General features: G+C 51.7%; 1 protein-coding gene across 5 annotated transcripts in view; it reads left to right on the forward strand.

Moving 5' to 3' along the window:
* The window catches only part of ITPR1 (inositol 1,4,5-trisphosphate receptor type 1), a 163,630-nt gene extending 143,383 nt beyond the window's left edge, over nt 1–20,247 (forward strand). For all 5 annotated transcript variants that reach the window (XM_058844903.1, XM_058844905.1, XM_058844904.1 and 2 more), the window contains 4 exons: nt 907–1,072; nt 2,492–2,652; nt 13,531–13,692; nt 18,872–20,247. In XM_058844903.1, the coding sequence (XP_058700886.1) occupies nt 907–1,072; nt 2,492–2,652; nt 13,531–13,692; nt 18,872–18,961 (579 nt within the window). In that variant the 3' untranslated portion in view covers nt 18,962–20,247. The remainder of the gene's footprint in view (nt 1–906; nt 1,073–2,491; nt 2,653–13,530; nt 13,693–18,871) is intronic.
* The last annotated feature ends 2,353 nt before the right edge of the window (nt 20,248–22,600 follow it).

A 22,600-nucleotide genomic window follows, 5' to 3' on the forward strand; every position in this document is an offset into this window, starting at 1 on the left:
CTGTTTAAGCTGGTTGTGTCCATTATTTAGGAAGGAATTGTTCCTGGGAGGGTGGAGAGCCCTGGCAGAGGTGCCCAGAGCAGCTGGGGCTGCCCCTGGATCCCTGGCAGTGCCCAAGGCCAGGCTGGACATTGGGGCTGGAGCACCTGGGACAGTGGGAGGTGTCCCTGCCATGGCTGGGGTGACACTGGGTGGGATTTAAGGTCCCTTCCCACCCATTCTACAATTCTGTGATGATTCTGTGATCTGAGGCTCAGGCTGTCACTCCCAAAGCCACACTGGGGGCAGTGCTTTTTTGTTTTACCTGACATTTCAGGGTTTTTTTCTAAAACTTAGCCTTCAAAGTTACTTAATTCTTAATAATAAGTTTGGCACTTGACTGGCAGGATGGTTGTGAAAATGGGGGTTGGATATTTTGGGTATTCAGGCTTGCAATAAATGTGGAATGTGTACTGAAAAGTCCAGCTCAGTGTTCATTTACATGGTTGTTAAATGCAATTAATTGTATTAAATTCCAGTAAAAGACTTTATGGTGCACACTGATCCTCTGTTGATATACTGCAGTTTAATATAAGGATGTAATTTGGAAAGGGCTTCAGGGAGGGGTGAGAACAAATTTCAGTGTGAGAGAGAAGTTTTTTTTTCTCTTGTGAAAGTGAGAGAAGTCCAAAATCTTGGACACAGGAAGAGCAGCTCTGTAGACATCCCACACTGGCAGCTGACTAATTTGGCTTCTCTTTCAGTGGTTTTTGCATTTCAGTTTTGCATTTTAGTTTCATTTAATGTTTTGAGTTTTGAGTTCCCCTTGGAGAGCATCAGCAATGGAGAATCTCAGGGAAAGGGGTGTGGGGCAGGTGAGATGTGTACCTAATTGGGCTGTTCATAATTCCAAAATGTGTCTTGCAGGAACCTCTCTTTGCTGCTAGAGTGATCTATGACCTGTTGTTCTTCTTCATGGTCATCATTATTGTCCTGAACCTGATTTTTGGGGTGATCATTGACACTTTTGCTGATTTAAGGAGTGAAAAACAGAAGAAAGAAGAAATTTTAAAAACAACTTGCTTTATTTGTGGTAAGTGTGGAGACACGCTTAACAAGAAGGGGTTACTCTGGGTAAGCCAGGGAGAGCTGCAAACTGACAGGAAAAAAGCCTTGAATTACTGGCTGTTCCTGCCTGCATTCCTCAGCCAGTTCATGTTCCTGGGTACCACGTGCACCGAGCTTGGCAGCAGGAGCAGATGGGGAATGCTCAGGATACCATTTTTCCTCAAGACTTCAGTTCTTGCTTCTCCTCTGCCTCGAAGAACAGTTTCCTATTGGAACAGGAGAGTTTTTTACCAGCAGTGGATTTTTCCAAGCGTGCAGAGTGCTGCCTGTGGAGGCTTTTCCCACCAGGAGCTCAGGAATGGAGGTGCTGTGGTTGACTGACATGGTCCTGCCATGTTGCATAACACCCAGCCTGACGGGATAACCTTTGGAAGTTTGCTGCAAAGCAAACGTTGCTTTTGCTATCAGTTTGCCCAAAAATAGGAGATGTGTTATGAAATCCAACAAACTGCTTGCTACAGGGTTGTTGCCTTTTTTAACCAATTTTTTTCTGTTATGTATAATAAATATAAGCAGTACTGGTTACACTTTACTCTTTCTCTTCCTGCTCTTTTTCCTCTTCTTTCTCTGATCTTTTTCTTTCTTTTCTCTCTTTCTCCCCTTCTTCCTTCTCTTCTTCCTTCTCTTCCTCCTTCTCTTCTTCCTTCTCTTCTTCCTTCTCTTCTTCCTTCTCTTCTTCCTTCTCTTCTTCCTTCTCTTCTTCCTTCTCTTCTTCCTTCTCTTCTTCCTTCTCTTCTTCCTTCTCTTCTTCCTTCTCTTCTTCCTTCTCTTCTTCCTTCTCTTCTTCCTTCTCTTCTTCCTTCTCTTCCTCCTTCTCTTCTTCCTTCTCTTCTTCCTTCTCTTCTTCCTTCTCTTCTTCCTTCTCTTCTTCCTTCTCTTCTTCCTTCTCTTCTTCCTTCTCTTCTTCCTTCTCTTCTTCCTTCTCTTCTTCCTTCTCTTCTTCCTTCTCTTCTTCCTTCTCTTCTTCCTTCTCTTCTTCCTTCTCTTCTTCCTTCTCTTCTTCCTTCTCTTCTTCCTTCTCTTCTTCCTTCTCTTCTTCCTTCTCTTCTTCCTTTCTCTTCTCCTTTCTCTTCTCCTTTCTCTTCTCCTTTCTCTTCTCCTTTCTCTTCTCCTTTCTCTCCTTCTTTCTCTCCTTCTTTCTCTCCTTCTTTCTCTCCTTCTTTCTCTCCTTCTTTCTCTCCTTCTTTCTCTCCTTTCTCTCCTCCTTTCTCTCCTTCTTTCTCTTCCTGGGCATTTGTCAGATTTTCCCCTGATATTCAGTGTCCCATTCCACAATGACTGACTTGCAGAAGTGCAGCATTTAGAAATGACTTTTGTTCTAGAGCTGATTTTGCTGGTCCCCAGCTGGCAAACACTCAGGGTTCTCCCTGTGTCCCTCTCGCAGGTTTGGAGAGAGATAAGTTTGACAACAAGACAGTCACCTTTGAAGAGCACATTAAGGAGGAACACAACATGTGGCACTATTTGTGCTTTATTGTCCTAGTGAAAGTCAAAGATTCCACAGAATACACAGGACCAGAGAGTTACGTGGCAGAAATGATCAAGGTGAGTTTGGAGTTTTGCTTTTTTTCCCCTAGCTTAGACCAATCCAGTGGAATATTGGGTACAGTGCTCTGTATTGTATTTAATTCATTTTGTAAGTGTACCTGTGACTTCCCAGCCCCCAGAGCACTCTGTGTGTGTGTGCTGGAGTAGGTGACAGTGAGAGGCTTGGATCAAGGGAAGAGAACCTATTCTGCCTTAAATTCACATTTAGGGAGAGTATTTTCAAGCTGGTGGAAGTGTCTGACCAACAGGTTATAACTTGTCCTCGTATAAATGTCTCCAACTGACTTGTAGGATTTGTTGTCATATGATTTGAGCTTATTATTGTGAAAAACTACAATTAATGTCTACTCAATTGGAAGGGCTTTTAATGAGAGAATTAAAAGCCTCATCTCTGCCAAGCTGCAGGTTCAGAGCTCCTGGAATTAGATCCAAAGCTCAGTCACTAATTTGTGTCTTCTGGCTGGGGAGCAAAATCTGTTTGATTTATAGAATTTCAGTGTGATTCTTTTAGAGCAGAGCACTTTGCTCCCTCCCCTCCCAGCTCTTCTGAGGTACCACTCCCTCAGGGTGGCTCTGGAAATCCCCCCGAGCCCTCTCCGAGGTCAAACGTGTTATTTTGGGGTCACCAAAGTGTCCGTCCTACTTCTGGATTTCTACCTCAGTAATGAGGGCTTAAAGAAACCTTGTGAGCAGTCACCTGACAGAGGATTAGCACAGTGAGATAACCAAGTGCATCACTGCTGCTTTCCAGTCTGGCTGATTATTCTGCTCCCTTCCTTTATCCCCCAGCAGCACACATGACTTCAGGGGGAAGCACTGCACTTCTGAAGGGTTTTTGCTTCTAAAAGACAATTTTGTGTTGTGTTTTTGCTTCTAAAAGATGATTTTGTGCTGTGTTTTTGTTGTTGTTAAAAGCAGTTTAAAGAAAGTTTCAGTTGGCAACCAATTCATTATTTCAGATGAACGGTTGGAATTAGATAAGAACCAAAAATTAGTCACTGAATATGTTTGCATGAAGCACAAAAACTGGAGAACTTTTATGATAATTCCCATTCATTAAGTGTCAGCAAGGGCTAATTACTGTGTGTGGTTGGGAGTAGGGATAAATTATGCATAGCCAGAGTGTCTCATGCAGATGCAATTTTATGTAACCATGTGCTCTAGGTAGAGGTTTGGAGTGTGTCTGGAGTTGGTGGGGTTTTGCATTTCATGAGCCAGTTTTAAATGAGGATCTAAGAGCAGGTCTCAGTGAGGGCTGATGAATGTGGGCTGGAACTGCATGAGTGTGGAATAGGCAGGAAATCTGGATTTCACCTCAGAGCTCTGTCACCATCCTGCCCCCAGGCTCAGGCTGCTGTGCCCTGGCTCTGGAGTCCTCTGCAGCCCCTGTATTCCTGAGGAGCCTTTTGGCAAAGCTTACTCTGAAAATCAATTTCTTCCCAGTGTCCTTTAACATTAAAACTTCCTGTTCTGCCCTGAAATCTGGGTATGAAACATGATGAATCTGTTTCTCTATCTGACCTGTTTTAAATGCTGCTGGAGGAGCCAGAAGTGCTTTTTTTTCCCCATTTAAGGTGTTTTTAGGGATAATTTGGGTGGAGCTTGGTCCATCTGTTCCTCAGGCTTTCTGTGTTCACAGAATCCCAGATTGGTTTGGGTTGGGAGGGACCCCAAAGCCCACCCAGTGTCCCCCAGCTATGGGACACCTCCCACTGTCCCAGGCTGCTCCAGCCTGGCCTTGGGGACTTCCAGGGGTGGGAACTCTCCAACCTCAACCTCTGGACAGAATCCCATGAATGCAGAAGGACAGACCAAGGAAAGCTTCCGATACATCCATGAGTGCCAAGGCAGAGATTCACTGTGGAGCTGCTGCTTTCCCAAGGGCTTGTTGAGCCACCAGCCTCTCCTGGGAAGCCTCCTTGGGGCATGGCTGGCTTTTAAAGGGAATTTCCTCCCGTATTTCAGACTGAAGGTGGCACTGTAACATCTTGGATAGTGGCAGAGATGGGGCACATCTTCCCCGGGCTGTGTGGGACCAGCGTTCAGCTGCTGATTTTACCCATTTTTTAGGAGCTGGGGTAGGAAGCATCATGTGCTCCCAGTCCTGCTGTGATGGCAGAGCACACCTCAAATGTTTCACCTGTGCTCTGACTCCCAACAAAACACCTTCAGAAAACTCTTGGATTTCTGCCCCTCGGTAAATGAAAGAAAAAAAAAAAAATTAAGAAAATACAGTTTTAAAAACTGCCTTTGCCATTTAGTATTTGTGGGTTGTTCCAACACTACAGAGCAGTAAAAAAATAAATGCAGAAAGAATTGAGGACACTTAAATTGTATCCACTGTCAGTTTGTGAGTTGCTTCCAGTGCTGCTTGTACAATGCTTTAAAGATATTTTAAGCACTGTGGTATCAAAAGAATCCTGGACAATTTCATTTATGCAGTTAGTGAATATTCAGGCGCCTTTAGGAGTGATCTTGAATTTTTGATGTTTTCTTGTCTAAAAATAACGTGTGTAGAAAGGCAGTTTTGAGGATTCCCACTGTATTGGGGATGGCAGAGCTGGATCTGGCCCATAGCATTCATCCTGTACCCTTCACGATCCTGACCCCACGTTAAAAGAAATTGCAGCCTTGAAAATCAATGATTAACTACAATTCCATAGTGAATTTTATATTTCTTCACAGACAGAAGCTCATTAAATTCAAACACATGACAAGGAAAGAAGTCAACAGGTACACTTGGAAACAGAGCTGAGTTTAGGGCACTGAAGACTGGTGAAAAAATCAAAATTAAAACTATCAGTGATGTGACCTGAGCCAGCCTGGGCTGGTGGGAGGTGTTCCTGCCCGTGGGGCTGCAATGAGATGGGTTTTAAGGTCCCTTCCCACCCAAACCAGTCTGGGATTCTGGGGTTCTGTAAAATAAAATGTAATAACTGTTCTGACAGTGCTGCTGTGACTCTCAACTTGCAGCACTGCCACTCTCCCTCCCATAACCCTGTTCTGGGGCCAGTTTGGGGCTGTTGGTGGCTCTGGGATCTGAACTGCTTTGGTTGAGTCCCGTGCAGGGCCAGGCTGCCCTGGGCTTGTAGCTGCAGGTCCAGGCTGCTGATAGAGGCTGGAATTCCTCCCCCTGTAAACAGGGATAATGTTCCCTTTCATCAGCGAGGGGAGCGGGTGCCTGCTGCGACAGATGATGTAAAACTCGGGGTATCTCAGGAATCTTTGCTGGGAATGGCTGGAGATGCTGAGGGAATGGGGCTGCAGGGGTGGGCTGGAGGAAGCTGAGCCTGTGCACACCCCACTGCTGCCCTGAGCCATCCCTGCCCTGCCCTGGCAGCCTCCTGGCTGGCACGAGGTGGCAAATGGACTTCAGCAGCTCCCCTTGGCAGTGCATCCCTGAGCCACCTCCCCAGTTCCAATGGAGGGGCACAGGCAGCGCTGCAGGATGTGAGGAGACATCTCCTGGGAGCAGAGATGATCCCTGGCTCTCCTGGCCAAAGAGGGATGTGGCTCTGTCCCTGCAGAGGGGCACTGAGAGGGGCTGGCTCTGTGCTCCGAGCAGGGTTTATCCAAAGGGATGCTGAGGGAGCCTCCCTTGATTCCCAGGAACAAAGGCCCCGGTTCTGAGGCTCTGCAGTCACCAGGAAGATCAGGTGATGTCTGAATAACACCCTGTGTGTGGGAGGTGGGGGGATCCACTTATCGCCTTGGCCAGACATTGACATCCACACCCAAATGACTCATGTGAACTCCGTGCAACTCCCTGCAGATTAGTTCATTTAAATGTCTTATCTTCCCATCCCGGCCTGAGAATTCCTCCTGGAGCTCTGTGCCCTTGCCTGCAGTTGCTGTGGCAGCCTGGGCAGCGCAGCTCAGCTGTCACCGGGGCCTTGGCAGGGCTGTGCCACAGCCAGCTGTGTGCAGGCATTTGGAATGTGTCAAATCTCTCACTCTGCAGCTCGGCACAGAGAAAACCACACGGGCACCCGGGGTTTGTGTGCGTTCCTAAGCTGTCTGCAGGCAGCTGTCACAGCACAGACAAATATTTGCATGCCTGACTCCTGCATCCCCTGCTCTGCACCTTGAGCAGTGTGGGTACGAGCCATGGCTGTCAGGGGCTGTGCATCCAGATGTGCTCATTAGAAAATAAAGGCTGCTTTGGAAAAGCTTTTAGCACAGAGCTTCCTAAACAGCTCCCCCCCTGTTTTTAATCCAAGCAGGATCTGTGTCATTAACAGCCTTTATTACAGAAATGAGGCAGAGGTGTCATGGTTGCCCAAGATCCCATGTCTGGATCGAGGGCACCGAGTTCCAAACCTGGATTGTGTTGTCATTGAAAAGGAATCGTTTACAAATAGGAGTGATGGCACAGATATCCTTAAAGGAATTTGGAATAGAAATGAAGGCTACAGTTTTCCCTTTGTACCTTAGTTAACCTCTGTGTACAAACCTGGGGATTTAAGTACATTATTGGGCTTTTTCCTTGGTGTCCTAAGCTCTGTCCTGTAATGGGAAGTGTTTCTGGTTCTGGGTTTGAGTGAGTGCTGCCAAGGCACAGCCTCCTGGTAAGCAAAGACAAGGTTCTGTCAGCGTCAGGCTTTCAAATTGCATCCTTTCAGAAGTGCAAGTGTGCCTTGAAGCCTTTCCCAGGGAGTTACCCAGCAAGGACAGTCATTGTGCTCTGAAACCCAGCAGGAACGTGGCATTCACCAGGGGTGATGGCTTTGAGGAGTGGCGCTGTCCCAGGCTCTCCATGAGATCCAGTTCAGCCGGGGATGACCAGGACTGGTTTTTCACTGCAGCACCCACAGGAGTGACCAGGGCAGACCATGAGACTTCCAACCCAAGGCATTCCAAAATGATTAATGATTCCAGCACTGGTGAAAGACATACGTATGTGAAATTACAGTCTGAGAAAGTGTTGGAAACTTAGCCATGTTCATCTGTCACTTGTGCCTGGAAATCCTGTACTTCAGGCAGAGTCAAGCAGGAGAGATTTGTCATATCAGTATTGAGCAAAGCAGCTACAGACACAGGAGTGAGCAGCCTGTGCAAATGACTCGGTTACAGATGAGGAAATTGGGGTTTTGGGGCTACCAGTCACCGTGATAGTGCTGCAAGCTGGGAGAGGAGGAAGACCAAGGAGGTCAGGATGTGTGACCTGGAGCTGACAGCGCTCAGCTGGGTGGTGACTTCCCAACAAGCTGCATCTTGATATAGCTGGCTGGAGTTAGCCAATATAATTACAGGGTTAAACAAGAAATCATGGCAGAGGCTTGGAAGAGCCAGCAGTGTTTGGCAGCAGGCCCTGGGCTGCTGGAAACACTGTGTCATAGGCACGGGCTGAGCTTTGTGCTCTCACAGGGGAGGAACTTGTTCCACCCTTGGTGCAAACTAGGAGCTGCACTGGGAGAAGGAATGGTCACCCTCATCTTCCCCAGCCCTGGCACAGGTACCAGAGCAGCTGGGGCTGCCCCTGGATCCCTGGCAGTGCCCAAGGCCAGGCTGGACACTGGGGCTGGAGCAGCCTGGGACAGTGGGAGGTGTCCCTGCCATGGCAGGGGATGGAACAAGATGAGCTTTAAGATCCCTTCCAGCCCAACCCATTCTGGGATGGATTCTCTGGAGTGTCTGAGCTGGCTGCCCCAGGGTGGGCTGTGGGAACCCTCCTGCTGCTGGAGGAGAACCCCACATGTTCCTGTGCTTGGTTTTCCCTGATAAACCAGCTGGTATCCATGCTGGGATTGTCGGGCTGGCACCCCAGCTGAGCAGGCAGAGGTTTCCCTTGGGCTGAGCGAGCGTATGGGGAAGGCCTGGGTGGATGAAAGCAGAAGGAAAGGCTTGGGGCCAGTTCTGGGGAATGGGATGTTTGCATAACGTGCTGGCTTTGGGTGGATCCCAAACAGCTGCCGGGGTGGGTGCCCTGTCCTGCTCCTGGAGCTGCGCCAGCGCCCTGGAGAGGGGGAAGGCTCCTGCCTGGAACCGAGGGGTGACGCACTGGGAACACAAACCACTGGGACCAGAAAGCCCCGTGGGGCCCAGGAGCTGGCCCAGGGCTGGGGCGAGGCTGGCCCTGAGTCATCACCACAAGTGACCCCGCTTGTGCAAGAGGACGTGGGTGACAGCAGCCACTGCCACCAGCTGTGCTCGGCCTCTGCTGGGGAATGGCTTGTCCTGCCCAGCTGTGGAGGAGTGACGTGCCCCACTTCAGCGGGGATCCAAACAGCCCGGAGGAGCTGCTGTGGAGAGGTGGCCTCATCCTTTTGGGAGGTGGGACCTGGCCTCCAGGAATGCCATCCCCACAGTCCATCGGGCTGGGTGGTGCTTGGCTGGGCTCCAGTGAGCCACCCACAGCAGAGCTGTCTCAGGGCTGTGGGGCCATGGTCATCCTCCACCTTTGGGAATGGTGTCTGTGTTCCAGGCTCCCTGCTCAGCACCAGCCCGGGTGCCACTTGGGTTTTTAACAGAGAAAAGGAGGTTATTGCACCCTAAACCTTGAAAAAATCAGTTTTTGAAAAAATCAGTTGAAAAAATCACACAGAAAAAATCAGTTTTCTGTGGAACAAGATGGGGCACGTGAGGAGTTGAGAATGTTCTGAGTGTGGAGTGGGGACACCATCAAGTGCTGTTTTTTATAGAGGGGAGAAGTGCAGCTCATGTGGAAGAAGTGATGGTGAGGCCTTTGCAGCAGAGAGAGAACCTGATGTGGGGATTTTTCCAGGAAGCTCAAGAAAGACCCAAGAGGAGTCCCATCTCACCACAAACAAACAGATGAATTTTCAGAGTGCTGCACAGAGCTCTTTTGTAGCTGTGTGGGTCTGATTTTTAACTTCCCATGACAGAAACTGAAATTTGCTGCTGCCACCTTTCCCTGCTTGTGTTAAGAAACAACTGGATGTGGCACTCAGTGCTCTGGGCTGGGTGACAAGGTGGGGATGGGGCACAGCTTGGACTTGATGATCTTGGTGGTTTTTTCCAAGCAAAATAATTCTGTTATTCTGTAAGTGATGCTGCTGGGCAGCGCTCTGATGGCAGCCGTAGGGATTTATTTTGGAGAGGGTTGAATTATCCCTTCAGCACCTGTAACACTCAGGCACAGGGGTAGCTGGATACATGCAGACCCTGGAGAGGAGAGGAGAGCCCTCAGCTGCCATCCCTTGCCCAGGAGGAGCAGAGCTGGTGCCTCTCAGAACCTCTCAGCCTTTCTCAGAACCAACCCTTCGGCAGAAGCCGGGAGGAGCCGGCGCTTCTCAGAATGAATCGTGTGTGCCTCACGCAGCACCGCTTCCTCTTCCTCACCTTTCCAAGCAGGGATGGTCACCCCCGTGTCTGAGACTCGCTGCTACTTGCCTTACAACAGGGACTTTTCCAACTTTACCTAGAAAAGAGCTGCAACCCGAAACCCAGCCCTTGCGGTCAGCCAGCTTCCGCCAGCAGCCGCGCTCGCTCCGGCTGCTGCAGCACAGGAGGCTGTTCCCGTGCTGGGAATGGAGCTGAGGGCACCCAGGATCCTGGGAACAGGAGCTGAGTGTGCCCCAGGATCCTGGGAACAGGAGCTGAGTGTGCCCCTGGATCCTGGGAACAGGAGCTGAGTGTGCCCCAGGATCCTGGGAACAGGAGCTGAGTGTGCCCCAGGATCCTGGGAACAGGAGCTGAGTGTGCCCCAGGATCCTGGGAACAGGAGCTGAGTGTGCCCCAGGATCCTGGGAGCAGGAGCTGAGTGTGCCCCAGGACTGGGGGCAGAGGGAGCTGAGTGTGCCCCAGGATCTGGGGCAGTTTGTGAAGGGCATCAGTCTGCAGGTGCCAGCAGCTGCCCAGGAGCACGGGCAGGCTCCCCTCTCCCGCCTCACTCTGCCTCTAAGACACCTCCAAAGCCCAAGAGGGATGTGAGGCCGTATCTTTAAAGGCACCCCAGGGCTGAGCTGAAGCTCAGCAGAAACTGGATCATGGAGATATAAATCTTTCATTGACCCCGGAGTGGCAGTGCTGGGAGCCAGGCTGGCCCAGCAGGATCACCATCCCCTGACCTTTCAGCATTCCTGCTCCGTTCCATCGCTGCTGGCTCCGCTTAAATATTTATTTATTTGAAAGCAAACACCCCCACACTCCCAGCAGGGACAGGGACGGGCGGTGTGTCAGCAGCCTGGTCACATCCAGCTCCTCTCTGCGGGGCTGGGGGAGGCTGAAGAACAGGCTCAAGGTTTCCAGTGAAATCCAGGATGAAGAAGAAGGCAGAGCTGTGTCCTGCCGTGCTGGCAGCTTCCCTCCATCCTCCCTGGAGAGTCCCAGCACCAGCCTGGCCCAGGGAGCGTTACCTGGTGTCTGCATTTGCTGCATCCACAGGGATTTATGTCTCTCCCTGTGCTCTCCCAGCCTGTTTGGGTGGACATCCCCTTGTTGGGGTGGCAGCTGGACACGTGGGATAAATTCTGGTGGTGCTAAGCAGCTGTGAACAGGGAGGCAGAGCAGTGCAGCCCAGTCAGGGTGGGCAGGGGGTGTCCAGGTCCTTCCCTGAGGCTGTCCCTGCACAGGGAGCTTCCAGGTGCCTGTTAACCCTTTCCCAGGTGGGTCAGCACTGAGCAGGGCTCAGCTGACCTGTGAGCCCTGTCCCCCAGCTCAGAGCCAGCCCAGAGGGCTGTGGCTCCTTGTCCTCAGCCTTGCCCTGCCTCAGCCCCTGGAGTTCATGTGAAGCATGGTTTGGTTTTAATCCTTCAACCTTGGTATGAGAACTAGAGGTGCTTTGTTGGTTTTTTTTTCAAATCAAAGCCAAGATTTACTGACTTTGAGGGCTGGGGCTTTCAGAAACCCAGCGAGTGTGGAAGCTCTGAGGAGGCTGCAGAAGCTGTGGGTGCTGTTTGATTTCACCTTCCGGGCCTGGAACGATCAAGTCACAGCCTCTGCAGCAGCTGCAGCCTTGGCTTAAATTGCAGAGTAATGTTGGAAAGTGCTTTGGGGTATTTGTTATGAAACACTGCAGGTAGGGAAAGTTGGTGCTGCCCTCATCCCTTTCATCCTTCTCAAAGATGGGGCCTGGGAACGCTCTGGGGATGGCCTTGGAAACATTTTTGGGAACAAGGAAAATATTTCTGGAGCAAGAACGGGGCAGGCAGGAGCTTCAGGGCTCTTGTGTCTGCCTGGAAACCTCAGGACATGAGCCTGAGGGTCCAGGCAAATCTGCAAATATGAATTGCATTTTAGTCTAATTTTCCTTGTCCTCTGTCCTTGTTTCTTCCCTGGAGGAACAGGGAGAAGCACAGTTGGTGTAGTTGGTTTTCCCTGGGTGGGGGATGCTGCACCTGAGCACAAATGTTGAGCTGCCCCCTCCTCCCTAATGAGGATTTTACTGCAGCTGGAAGAACACAGTGCAGTGTTGCCTGTTCCTACTATTAAACCTTAATTGTGGGACTGGCGTTTCCTAAAGTCCAAAATATTTTGGCACTTGTCTTGGTAAAGGCATATTTTTTTTGTACATAGATTTATTTTTTTTTCCCTTTTATTAGCAGAAACCATCTGCCCTGTAAACAGAGATCAGGAGCAAACAGCCTTCCTGGCAGTTCTGCATCACGTGGGAATGCTGTGGTGGCTGCATGGGAAAGGGCCTGCTTTCTGCCTTCTCATCCTGGCAAAAGGGAACTCCAGGCAGATCACAAGCAGCTAATTTAAGCTGATGAGTCTTGGCATCGCATCTGAATTGCAGAGAGGATGTGACTGGAGCTCTCTGTAGAGGTGCACAGCCCTGATGAAGCAGGATGGATGCTCCTGGGAATGAGGGCAGCATGGAGGGGAAGCGGGAGCTGGAGATTCAGGCAGGGAATGACAAAAAGCCAGGAGTTTATAGTGCTGTAAAACCAAGCTGAGAGCCCAGAGAAGAGCCTGGCCAGCGCAGTGGGGTGAGCTTTGGTCGCTGTTAATCAGCAGGGTTGATTGATTTTTGATGAAGTGCATCCCTTGGTGTTAATGCAGTCACCCTGGTGTGTCTGAACCTCCCCAGCTGTGTCACCTGTGGGAGCACACACACCCTCACCTCAGCCAGCCCCAGTTCAGCTTCCATTTCAGAGCTTATCTATGGCGTGGGAGGAGAACCAGACTGGATGGGAAACCAGTTTGATGTTGAACTGTAAGGTGTCAGGACGTGGGGTGCACCCCTCCTCCTCTTTTGTGGCTTTCTGTTCCGCTCCTGCCTTTATTTTTAACATCTCTGGCGTGTACACGAGTGCCTGGGTGACTGTTCTGGCTCCTCAGACTGAGAGTGTGTCCAGTGACATTCCTGACTGTAACTTAAACATGGAATATGAGAGAATTTGCATGGCTGAAGGAAAACTCTACAGGCAGTGCTTTGTAATACTGCTATCCCACATTCTAGCCTGAACCAGACACTCCAAATATGATTCTCTTTTTCAGTAAAAAGGAAGTATTTCAGCTATGGAAGAATTTTTAGGTAGAACTTGGTTTCTTTTATCAGAGAGCACAGCCAAGCTTTGCTTGACCAAAAAAAGCAGAAAATCTTCCTCAAACACAAATGAAAAGATTGTAGGATGGCAGTGGATTTCTAGCAGTGAGAAATGCTGAGTCCAGACGTGAAATCTGGGCTGGTTTAATGTCCAGTGTTTGAGCATTTATCCTGAGGTGTGTGAGAGGGAGCAAGGGCTGGGAGCAGCGAGTACCTGGAGAGGGAACCCCAGCACTGAGCAGCCCCAATTCCCAGCAGTGCCTCGGGCTGGCACTTTGCAAAGTTTCCAGTGAGATGCAAGTGCAGATAACTGCAGATAAGCACAGAGCTGCTGCATCCGAGGAATGTCCCTCAGAGCTGGCTGTGCTGTGCTCCGGGGCAGGTTTTCATGTGTTAATTGTGCCCTGCTGTGTGATCCTCAGGAGAGAAACCTGGACTGGTTCCCCAGGATGAGGGCCATGTCACTGGTCAGCAGCGACTCGGAGGGAGAGCAGAACGAGCTGAGGAACCTGCAGGAGAAGTTGGAGTCCACCATGAAGCTCGTGACCAACCTCTCTGGGCAGCTCTCAGAGCTCAAGGATCAGGTAAGGAGTGGCCCCACACCGTGATGGGTGGCACACAGCTCCTGCTGGGCTTCTGCAGCTCCACGGTTTCTCCAGACCCCAGGGAGAGCTTTCCCAGAGGAACTCGTGGTTAGGGAAGAGCTGAACAAACCAGATGTTCCCCCAGAGCCCCGTGCTCCAGCTGAGCTGCCTGGTGCTGACCCAACTGGCGAGTTCCAAAGTGGCCACATCAGAAAGGGAAAACCTGTGTTAGAAACATCACCAGAGTTAACTTCAGTCAGCCCTGGTTGGTGCAGGGAGCCTGTGTGTGTGTTGTTGTTGTTGTTTGGGGTTGTAACCCGAAGAGCTGAGTGCGATCCTGTCAGCCAGAGGTGTGACACCAACACAGGGGCTGTGTCACTGTGTGCACCTCAAAACCCACCGAGAAACTGGAGGAGCACTCGGGTGGTTCCTGGCGGTGCAGGTCCCTCTGTGCTGCTGTGCAGATGTGATTTGGCTGCTGCCACCCTCAGCCTGCAGCACACACATCCCCAGGAGGGGTTTGCACTGCACCAGGCGCAGCTGCTGCGGAGCTGGCGAGCGCTCCACGGAGCTCGTGGTGTTTTTGTGGTGCAGCAGCTTCTCTGCAGCAAGAGCTGCTTGGCCCTGGCTGGGCTGGAGGACATCGTGGGGCTGGTGCCCAGCCCAGCCCCAGCCATGGCTTTGTGAAAGGCAGAGGCAGCAGGGTTTAGCTGGTGTTGTCCACGGGGATTCCAGCCGAACTGGAGGGAAAGCTGCCGCTGTTTGTGGTGGCTGCTAATCTCTGTGCATTAATAACCTGAGCCAGATGGTTCAATTAGTGAATGTGTGTCGGTACTGGCACTGGGTAAGATTAATTGCTGACTTGCACCCGGGTGGTGGATGGAGCTGCCCAGGGCAGGAGTGGCCCAGCAGCCCTGGGTCAGTTCCTCTTCCAGCACCGATCCCATCCCTGCTGCCTGGCTCTGCTGGGCTGGCTGGGGGTCTCCACAGAGCCCTCCTCTGTCAGGAGGCCCTGGCAGCCAGCCCTGCCCGAGATCCGGCTCCTGCCTTCCGATCACGCTCTGCACTCGGGCTGGAGCTGGGCCCTGTCCCGAGCACCCTGTGGAGGCAAGGAAGGGATTAATGTGGGGGACTGGGAGCTGACAGCCTCGCTGCCCCGGGCTGTAATTAGTTCTCAGGCACGGTTCCACAGAGCCCCTTGCTCCAGTTGGGCTGAGGATGGAGGGCAGAGGCAGTTGCTCTTTTGTCTGGGCTTTAATTCTTGCCGGGCAGTGGTTTGGCTGTTCTGCCTGGAAACAATTATCCCTCCCCATGTGTCTCCCTGCTGAAGGCTCTGACTCCAAGGGCTCTGCAGGCACAGGAGCCTCCCCACGGCCGCTGCCTCACGACACACTCACATTTCTTCTGAAGCTCGCAGCCCTCTTGGCTGACCAAGCACTAAAACCCTTCTTCGCTCTTTGTGAAAATAAGAATGAAGGGTTTAGCTTTTAGAGAGCTATTTGACTGTAAAAGCAAGAGAGGAAACCAGCTTCATTAATGTGGTGATAGCTTTTAGGAATTCCCCTAAGTACCATTATTGAGAGCCCTGCTGAAGATGCAGGATGCTCCAATTATGTGACAAAGCCAGTATATCCCTCCTCCTGATCAGGAACTGTCTCCAGGAAAGGAACTAACTCGGGGAATTTTTATTTGTATTTATTTTCTTGTAATTAAATAAAGGGAAAACCTCTCATTCATTTGCTCTTCAAGCTCGTTAGGTTTCTGGAGACTCTAATTATTAGAAGCCGAGTTCCAGCCCGCCTGCTTCCCCAAAGTGCACCAAGAGCCATTAAAATCCTGATCACTTTAATTCTGTGCGAAAAGATTACACCATAATTGTCTGCAGCAGCAGGGGATTCGATGTAATCACCCAGAAATCCTTCCCAGCACCTCCTCCGGTGTCACTGAGTACGAGCATCGCTCCTGGGGCCGGGTCCTGGCAGGGACAGACCCCTGAGCTCCAGGTGTGGCTCGGGCTGGCTTAGCTGCCAGCAGCCCCCCATGTCCTGTGGGATCCTGCCCCTGTCCCTGCCCCTGTCCCTGGCCCTGTCCCTGCCCCTGTCCCTGCTCCTGTCCCTGCTCCTGTCCCTGCTCCTGTCCCTGTCCCTGCTCCTGTCCCTGCTCCTGTCCCTGTCCCTGTCCCTGCTCCTGCTCCTGTCCCTGCCCCTGTCCCGGCTCCTGCCCCAGTCCCTGCTCCTGTCCCTGCCCCTGTCCCTGCTCCTGCTCCTGTCCCTGCTCCTGTCCCTGCCCCTGTCCCTGCTCCTGCCCCTGCTCCTGCCCCTGCTCCTGCCCCTGCTCCTGCCCCTGTCCCTGCTCCTGTCCCTGCCCCTGTCCCGGCTCCTGCCCCTGTCCCTGCTCCTGTCCCTGCTCCTGTCCCTGTCCCTGCTCCTGTCCCTGCCCCTGTCCCTGTCCCTGCTCCTGTCCCTGCTCCTGTCCCTGCTCCTGCTCCTGCTCCTGTCCCTGCTCCTGCCCCTGTCCCTGCTCCTGTCCCTGCTCCTGTCCCTGCCCCTGTCCCTGCCCCTGCCCCTGTCCCTGCTCCTGTCCCTGCTCCTGTCCCTGCCCCTGTCCCTGCCCCTGTCCCTGCTCCTGTCCCTGTCCCTGCTCCTGTCCCTGTCCCTGCTCCTGTCCCTGCTCCTGTCCCTGCTCCTGCTCCTGTCCCTGCTCCTGCTCCTGCCCCTGTCCCTGCTCCTGTCCCTGCTCCTGTCCCTGCCCCTGTCCCTGCCCCTGTCCCTGCCCCTGTCCCTGCCCCTGTCCCTGCCCCTGCCCCTGTCCCTGCTCCTGTCCCTGCCCCTGTCCCTGCCCCTGTCCCTGCTCCTGTCCCTGTCCCTGCTCCTGTCCCTGTCCCTGCTCCTGCCCCTGTCCCTGCTCCTGTCCCTGCTCCTGTCCCTGCCCCTGTCCCTGCCCCTGTCCCTGCTCCTGTCCCTGCTCCTGTCCCTGTCCCTGCTCCTGTCCCTGCTCCTGTCCCATTCCCAGAGGTGGCTCCAACTCTCCATAGCCTTGGGAGCCTCTGGCAGTCCCAGGCGTCACTAGGGAGCCCAGCCTGGCTCAGCTGAACCCCGGGGGACCCCTTGGGCGGTGTTTGGGTCCTGTCAGCACAATCCAGGGCCTGGCAGCTCCCTGGGGATTCGCTGTGCGTGGCTTTTATGGCCTCTTCTTAGCCCAGGCGTGCTGGCACTGGAAAGCTGCTGCAGGAGATTCACTCTCCAGTAAATGTAACGGCAATAAGTTGCTCCCTCCTGCAGCCCTGGGCCCTCCACACAAGCATTAAGCATCGTGCAGGATTAATAATGTTCTGCATCGACACTAAAATTGCATTTCTCCCTCTTATTTATGGTTGGATACTTTATTCTTCCCTTTTTTTAAAGCCACATCTTCTACAAACACCTGCAGCAGGGTGCACCATCCCTTTTCTACCCAGCCTGAAAAATATCCCCTACAGTCCCTTTTCATTGTTCCTCTTTCTTTCCATTTTTATTCCATGCATCCTCTGAATCAGTTTATTGGCAGTGTGAAATTGTGACTCCTGGTTTGCTCAGTGAAGATAATTAATGTCAAGGGGCATTTTTAAGCTGAGTCCTTGTGGCCTCTCTGAATTTCCACGTGTGGGTTATCTTAGAAGCAGTTTAACATTCAGGTTCAGCAGGGATTGCGTGTGTGTTCAGAGAGCTCTGGGAAGACCTCTCTCCTCCAGCTCCCATTCCCTGTGAAGCATCAGAAGCTTTTTGTGGAGAGAATTCCAGCAGCTGTGCAGAGGAGCAGGAGGTGTGTCCTGGCCTGGGAGGCTGCGGGCAGCCCTGGGGAAAGGGAGAGCAGCAGCTCTGCCTCCCCTTGGGCCAGGCAATGAGCAAGTGCTGCGCTGAGGTCGAGCTTAATTATGGTTTCAAGAGGAATGATGGTGTTTCAGCCTTTTCCTGGTGGTTCAGGGAGTTAAAGGAGTGCCACTGGACACACAGAGAGGTGTGGGGTGTGCAGCACATCCGGCCTGTGGGCTGTGGAGGAGCCTTGGAGCAATCCCAGTCCCCACAGAGAGCTCCAGAGCCGAGGTCAGCCACTGGCCGGCCACCAGGATACCCTGCACCAGCTGGGAAGCTCCATCTGCTGCTAAACTGGGCTTTTAAACAGGTGCACTCCGTGGTTTAGTGGTGACTCTGGTGGTGGGGCTGGGCTGACTGTTGGATTTGATCTTAGAGGTCTTATCCAGTTTAACAATTCTGTGATCCCGAGTGTGTCGCAAATGAACCAAACGTGGCCACGCCACCTCCCTTCTCCTGGGTTTGCTGCCACGAGCAGTGACATTGGCTGGCGTTTGTCACTAGACAGCAAAAGCTGGAGAAGTTGAATGGTGGATGTGGCTGGAAGGAGCAGCAGGAGCAGGATGGGAGCGTGGATCGTGTGCTGAGCCCTGAGGGGGCTCTGGGGGAGCCCAGGTGCCCTCGGTGGTGCAGGGATGAGGCGCTGTCCTGGCGTTCCCTGTGAGCCCATCCCAGTGTCGGCTCCTCCACAGCGCAGTAGGAGCTGTGGGATCCAGCTGTGGGATCCAGCTGTGGGATCCAGCTGTGGGATCCAGCTGTTCGCTCCTGCCCAGCCAGAGTCATTCCTTACATGGCTTATGTAACTTGCAGAAACCTCCCAAAGTTTCAAGAAGCCAGAGTGGAGCCATTGGACTGTGGCCATTTCTCAATATCAGTAATAATAAACAGTGATCCATTTTCCATTCACGGTTCACCGATCAGGAGAAACATTATTTAATTACCGGGCAGCAGATGGGGAATGCTGACGCTGGGGGTGTGTGGCAGTGAGCTGGTTAAACCCTGCCTTGGCAGATGGGGAGGGCTCTTGGCTCACTCCGGATGAGAGCGGGGAGTGCTCAGTCTTTTCCAGCAAAGGCAAGGGTATTCCCAGCCTGAGAGCAGGGCTCGCCCCTTTTTCCACCCCCTCTGTCTGTGCTGGACGGGTTACAGGGAATTCCTGCCAGGAGCTCTCCGCTCCCTGCAGCGTCCCTGGCCCAGCAGTGCCCGGGCACAGGGATGGGCTCGCGGCTGGAGCCGCTCCGGAGCAAACACCGAGCACAACAGGCCCTTGGGCGAGCTGACGCACAGGAAGAGCCGAGGCCTAATGAGCAAACTTGTTAATTTTCCAGATGACAGAGCAGAGGAAGCAGAAGCAGCGCATCGGTCTCCTTGGCCACCCCCCGCCCATGAATGTGAACCTGCAGCAGCAGCCAGCCTGAGCTGGGAGGGACACGGCCCCTCCGGGACCATCCCCGGCCCTGGGGCTGCTCCCTCCACCTCCTGTGCATCCTGTAAATACCCTGGTTTTATACTTAGATGTACATGACTGCTACTCTATCGAGTTGGGGGCGTGTGGATTGTGATTAGAACTGTTGGCACGGGACAGAGGTTAAACTTTGTGCCAAAACTATCAAAATTGCCTTTTCCTTGGAAGGACTTAAGAGAGCACCTGAATTGCACTTGAAAAGATTATTTGACTATGTGACATGTATTTTGTATTTAAAAAAAAAAAAAAAGAATAGAATAGCTAGTATTTATGTTTTTATACAATTGTGCAATATGAATTATGCAATCACAATATATTTGGAACTCCTGAATGTCCTAAAGGGAGTGCACATCTTTGGATCTGGTGTGTTAGTACAATGTAATAAATGGTATAAAATTACAGGTGTAAATGAGGCTGCTGCAAAATTGTGTAACTGGTGATTTTTTCATACCCTTGGACATTTTTGTACCATGTGTGTAAATATCTTGCAATGCCATATTTGTTGCCTCTTCCTCCCAGGGATGATGCTGGGACTCCGTGAGCTGTTCAATTGGTATAGATTAAAGCAAAATGTTATTTTGAAGCTTCCGAGTGAGGAAAGCAGGAGGTATTTTTCAAGAGATTTCTTTAGAATACTGAGGCTAGAAGAGCTCAGACACCGGGTTGGGTTTTTTAAATGCTAAGATTTCTTAAAGGGAACTTTTTATGCAAAATGAAGTTTGGAATGAGGATGCACTGCTGGCGAGTCGGTGCAGTCTCCCAGGACCGAGCTGAGGCTGTCCAGGCTTTGCATTCTCAGTGTGTAGGATCCTCTCCTTCTATTTTTTCATTAGAGACCTACGTGCCTGCTAAAGCTTTAGCAAACAGGCGCTGCACCGACTGAAACGTGTCCTGTAGCTGAGCACTGATGTGTGTAATGCTTGTGTGAGAGCCACTGGTTTGAGGCTGCTCTGTCCCACCCCTTCCTCTCCCTGTCCCCTTTCATTCGGCCACTTTCTTTGGTTTCTGATTCTCCAGAGTGTGAAAGGAAACTTGTCAGGTTGTTGTTCGGTTGGTTTTTTTTTTCCTCCAATCCGCTGCATAGTTTTATACATGGACCTCATTTTACAGAAGCTGACTTCTCTGCAATACTGTCTACAAAAGAGAAAAAAAAAAAAAGAAAAAAAGCTACAGACAGAGCTATGAAAATTTGTAAATGCATAAATATAGGTATTTAAATAAATGATGCAAAATACTCTACGGTCAGAGGCTGCTGGTGGTTTGTGTCCTCTCCAAGGTGACGTGTGGCAGTTCTGTGTTCTGTCACACTCTCGTGTCCTGGGGTGTGGCGGCACAGGGGCCTGGCAGGTAAGGATGGGGCTTTTCCCAGTGCCCAGAGAGGCAGAGGTGGATTTTTTTAAAACCAGAGCATGTCCCTCCTCCAGCAGTGAGAGGCACTGGCAGCCAGGGAACTTCCCCTGCAGTCACCCCGGGGCTGGGATACTTCACACTCTCCCCACTGCTAGTTTAGGTTTGTGGCTGTCAGTGGAGCATGTGAGAGTTAAAAACCCCTCCAGCTCCAAGCATCGTGTGCACAGGAGCGTTGCTGATTATGTGTATTTGATTAAGATGTAGCAGGAACTACCTGGTACAATTAATCATCTTTAATCTGGTAAGTGCACACAACCGTCTGAGGAGGGTGCGTGTCCCGAGCTCGGGTCATCAGGAAAGCTCAGCGGGAGAGAGGAAGGAGGGCAGCCTGACCAGCAGTCTCCCAGCCAGATTTATCGGTGAGATTGTGACTCCTTAATCACATGTATTTCCATATATATCTCCTGGCAAATCTGTCTTCCCCTCTGCAGCAAGGTGTGTGCAGAGGGAGCGCGGCGCTGCGGCTGCCGCCGGCGTGGCGCGCTGGAGGAGCAGGATTTTGTTTTCCCCGAGCAGCAGAGACACGTACCTGACTCACTCCTTCCCCTCCTGCCATCCAGGGAGAAGCAGACACACAAATCTGTCAGGCTTCCCGGAGCCCCTGGCAGTCAGGTGAGAGGGCTGAGCACAGCCTGAGAGGGCACCCCTGAGGATGTGCGCTGTTGCTTCATCTTTACCTTAAAAAGGCAGGAGCGTGGTGAGCGCTGGCACAGCCCTGCTCTGTGATCCGTGTCAGAGCAGTGGGGTGGAACCCGCTGCTCACTGCGGCTCTGCCCTCCCAGGAGCTTGGGGAGATGCAAAAAGGGAGGTTCTGTCCCTGGGGTGCAGCTGCAGCAGCAGAAGCAGAGCACAGCCACCGCCCCGGGATGCTGGGTGGTTCCAGGAGTGGCACACGCGGCTCAGGAGGTCACACTGTGTCCCCAGCCTGAGCAGAGGCTGTGTCAGATGGTCAGCAGAGGAGGAAGGTGACTCTTCCTCCCCTCAGCCCACAAACAGGTCATTCAGATTCATTTCTGCAGTGACATTTAACACTTTTTTCCTTTTTTCACTCTCGGGTCTTCTAAGCTTTTATTTATTATTACTATTTTTCATTCTGGCTGTATCACAGCTGTGCCAGCAGAGGCAGAGAATGGCCAAAACCCTGCTGGGGCTGGGGGTGGCTCTGTCCCTGCAGCTTCCAAGGTCAAATCTGTGTTAGGACTTTCCCGTTCTGGATTGAGACCTGGTGCCCCATGGCAACTTCCTGATCTCAGAGAAAAGCTGTGTGAGGGATCTGCTTAACTTCCCATTTGGGGTACTCCTTTCCACAAAAGCTGAGTATCTCTGACATCACAAAAAGCTTTATTCACAATTGTTGGACTCTCAAGTGGAAAAACCCCTCCAAAACCCGAGAGAGGCATCTGTAATGTAAGTTTAGGTCCTGCACAGGAAGGAGCTTTTTGGCTCTAAAAACACATCGCTGACATCCAGTAAAATTAATGACTGGGTGACAGACAGATGGCTGTTGGTTTAAGGATTAGATTGAAACCAGGGAGGTTCCACCTGCCCTGCACACACCTGGGTTTTCCTTTGGCATCAGGTTTCATTAAGCGGGACTGGTGGATGCTAAAGTTTGAGACCACGATTACTTGGTCTCTTAAATAAGAATTTCCATGCGGAGTGGAAATCAAAGTGACCTTCTGAAGAGGAAGAACCAAACCGAATCTACCAATTCTGCTAGTAATGGAAAGCCCTAGAGGGGAAGGATCTCCGTGCATTCCTCAATTTGCATGACTGGCTGAGTGCGCGGAGGAGCCTTTTCTCCGCTAATGAAGCAGGTGACATGCTAATCAAGGCAATGCAAATAACTGCTCTGAAAGCACAGCCGCGGCCCCAGCACCGCCACAATGGCAAATTCAAGGCTCATCCTCAATTTTGCAGCAAATTGGCGGAGGGCAGGACAAAGGAGCCGGGATTGCAGCCTCGGTGTTCGCGGCGGGGCCTCGCACTGGGGCGCGTGTGATGGAGACCTCGTTACATAATGGGGGCTTGATTGATATCGGGGAAGTCATAATACAGCTCCATAGAACAATCCCCCTCGTCTCCCCGACGGGAAATGCTCCTACACTCACGCCTAATAGGGATTTTAAATTGCCCATTGTATTTCCGAACAAGAGAAACTTCATTGGAGCACTTTCCCGTT

Source organism: Poecile atricapillus, chromosome 9, assembly GCF_030490865.1.
Source record: "Poecile atricapillus isolate bPoeAtr1 chromosome 9, bPoeAtr1.hap1, whole genome shotgun sequence".
NCBI lineage: Eukaryota > Metazoa > Chordata > Aves > Passeriformes > Paridae > Poecile > Poecile atricapillus.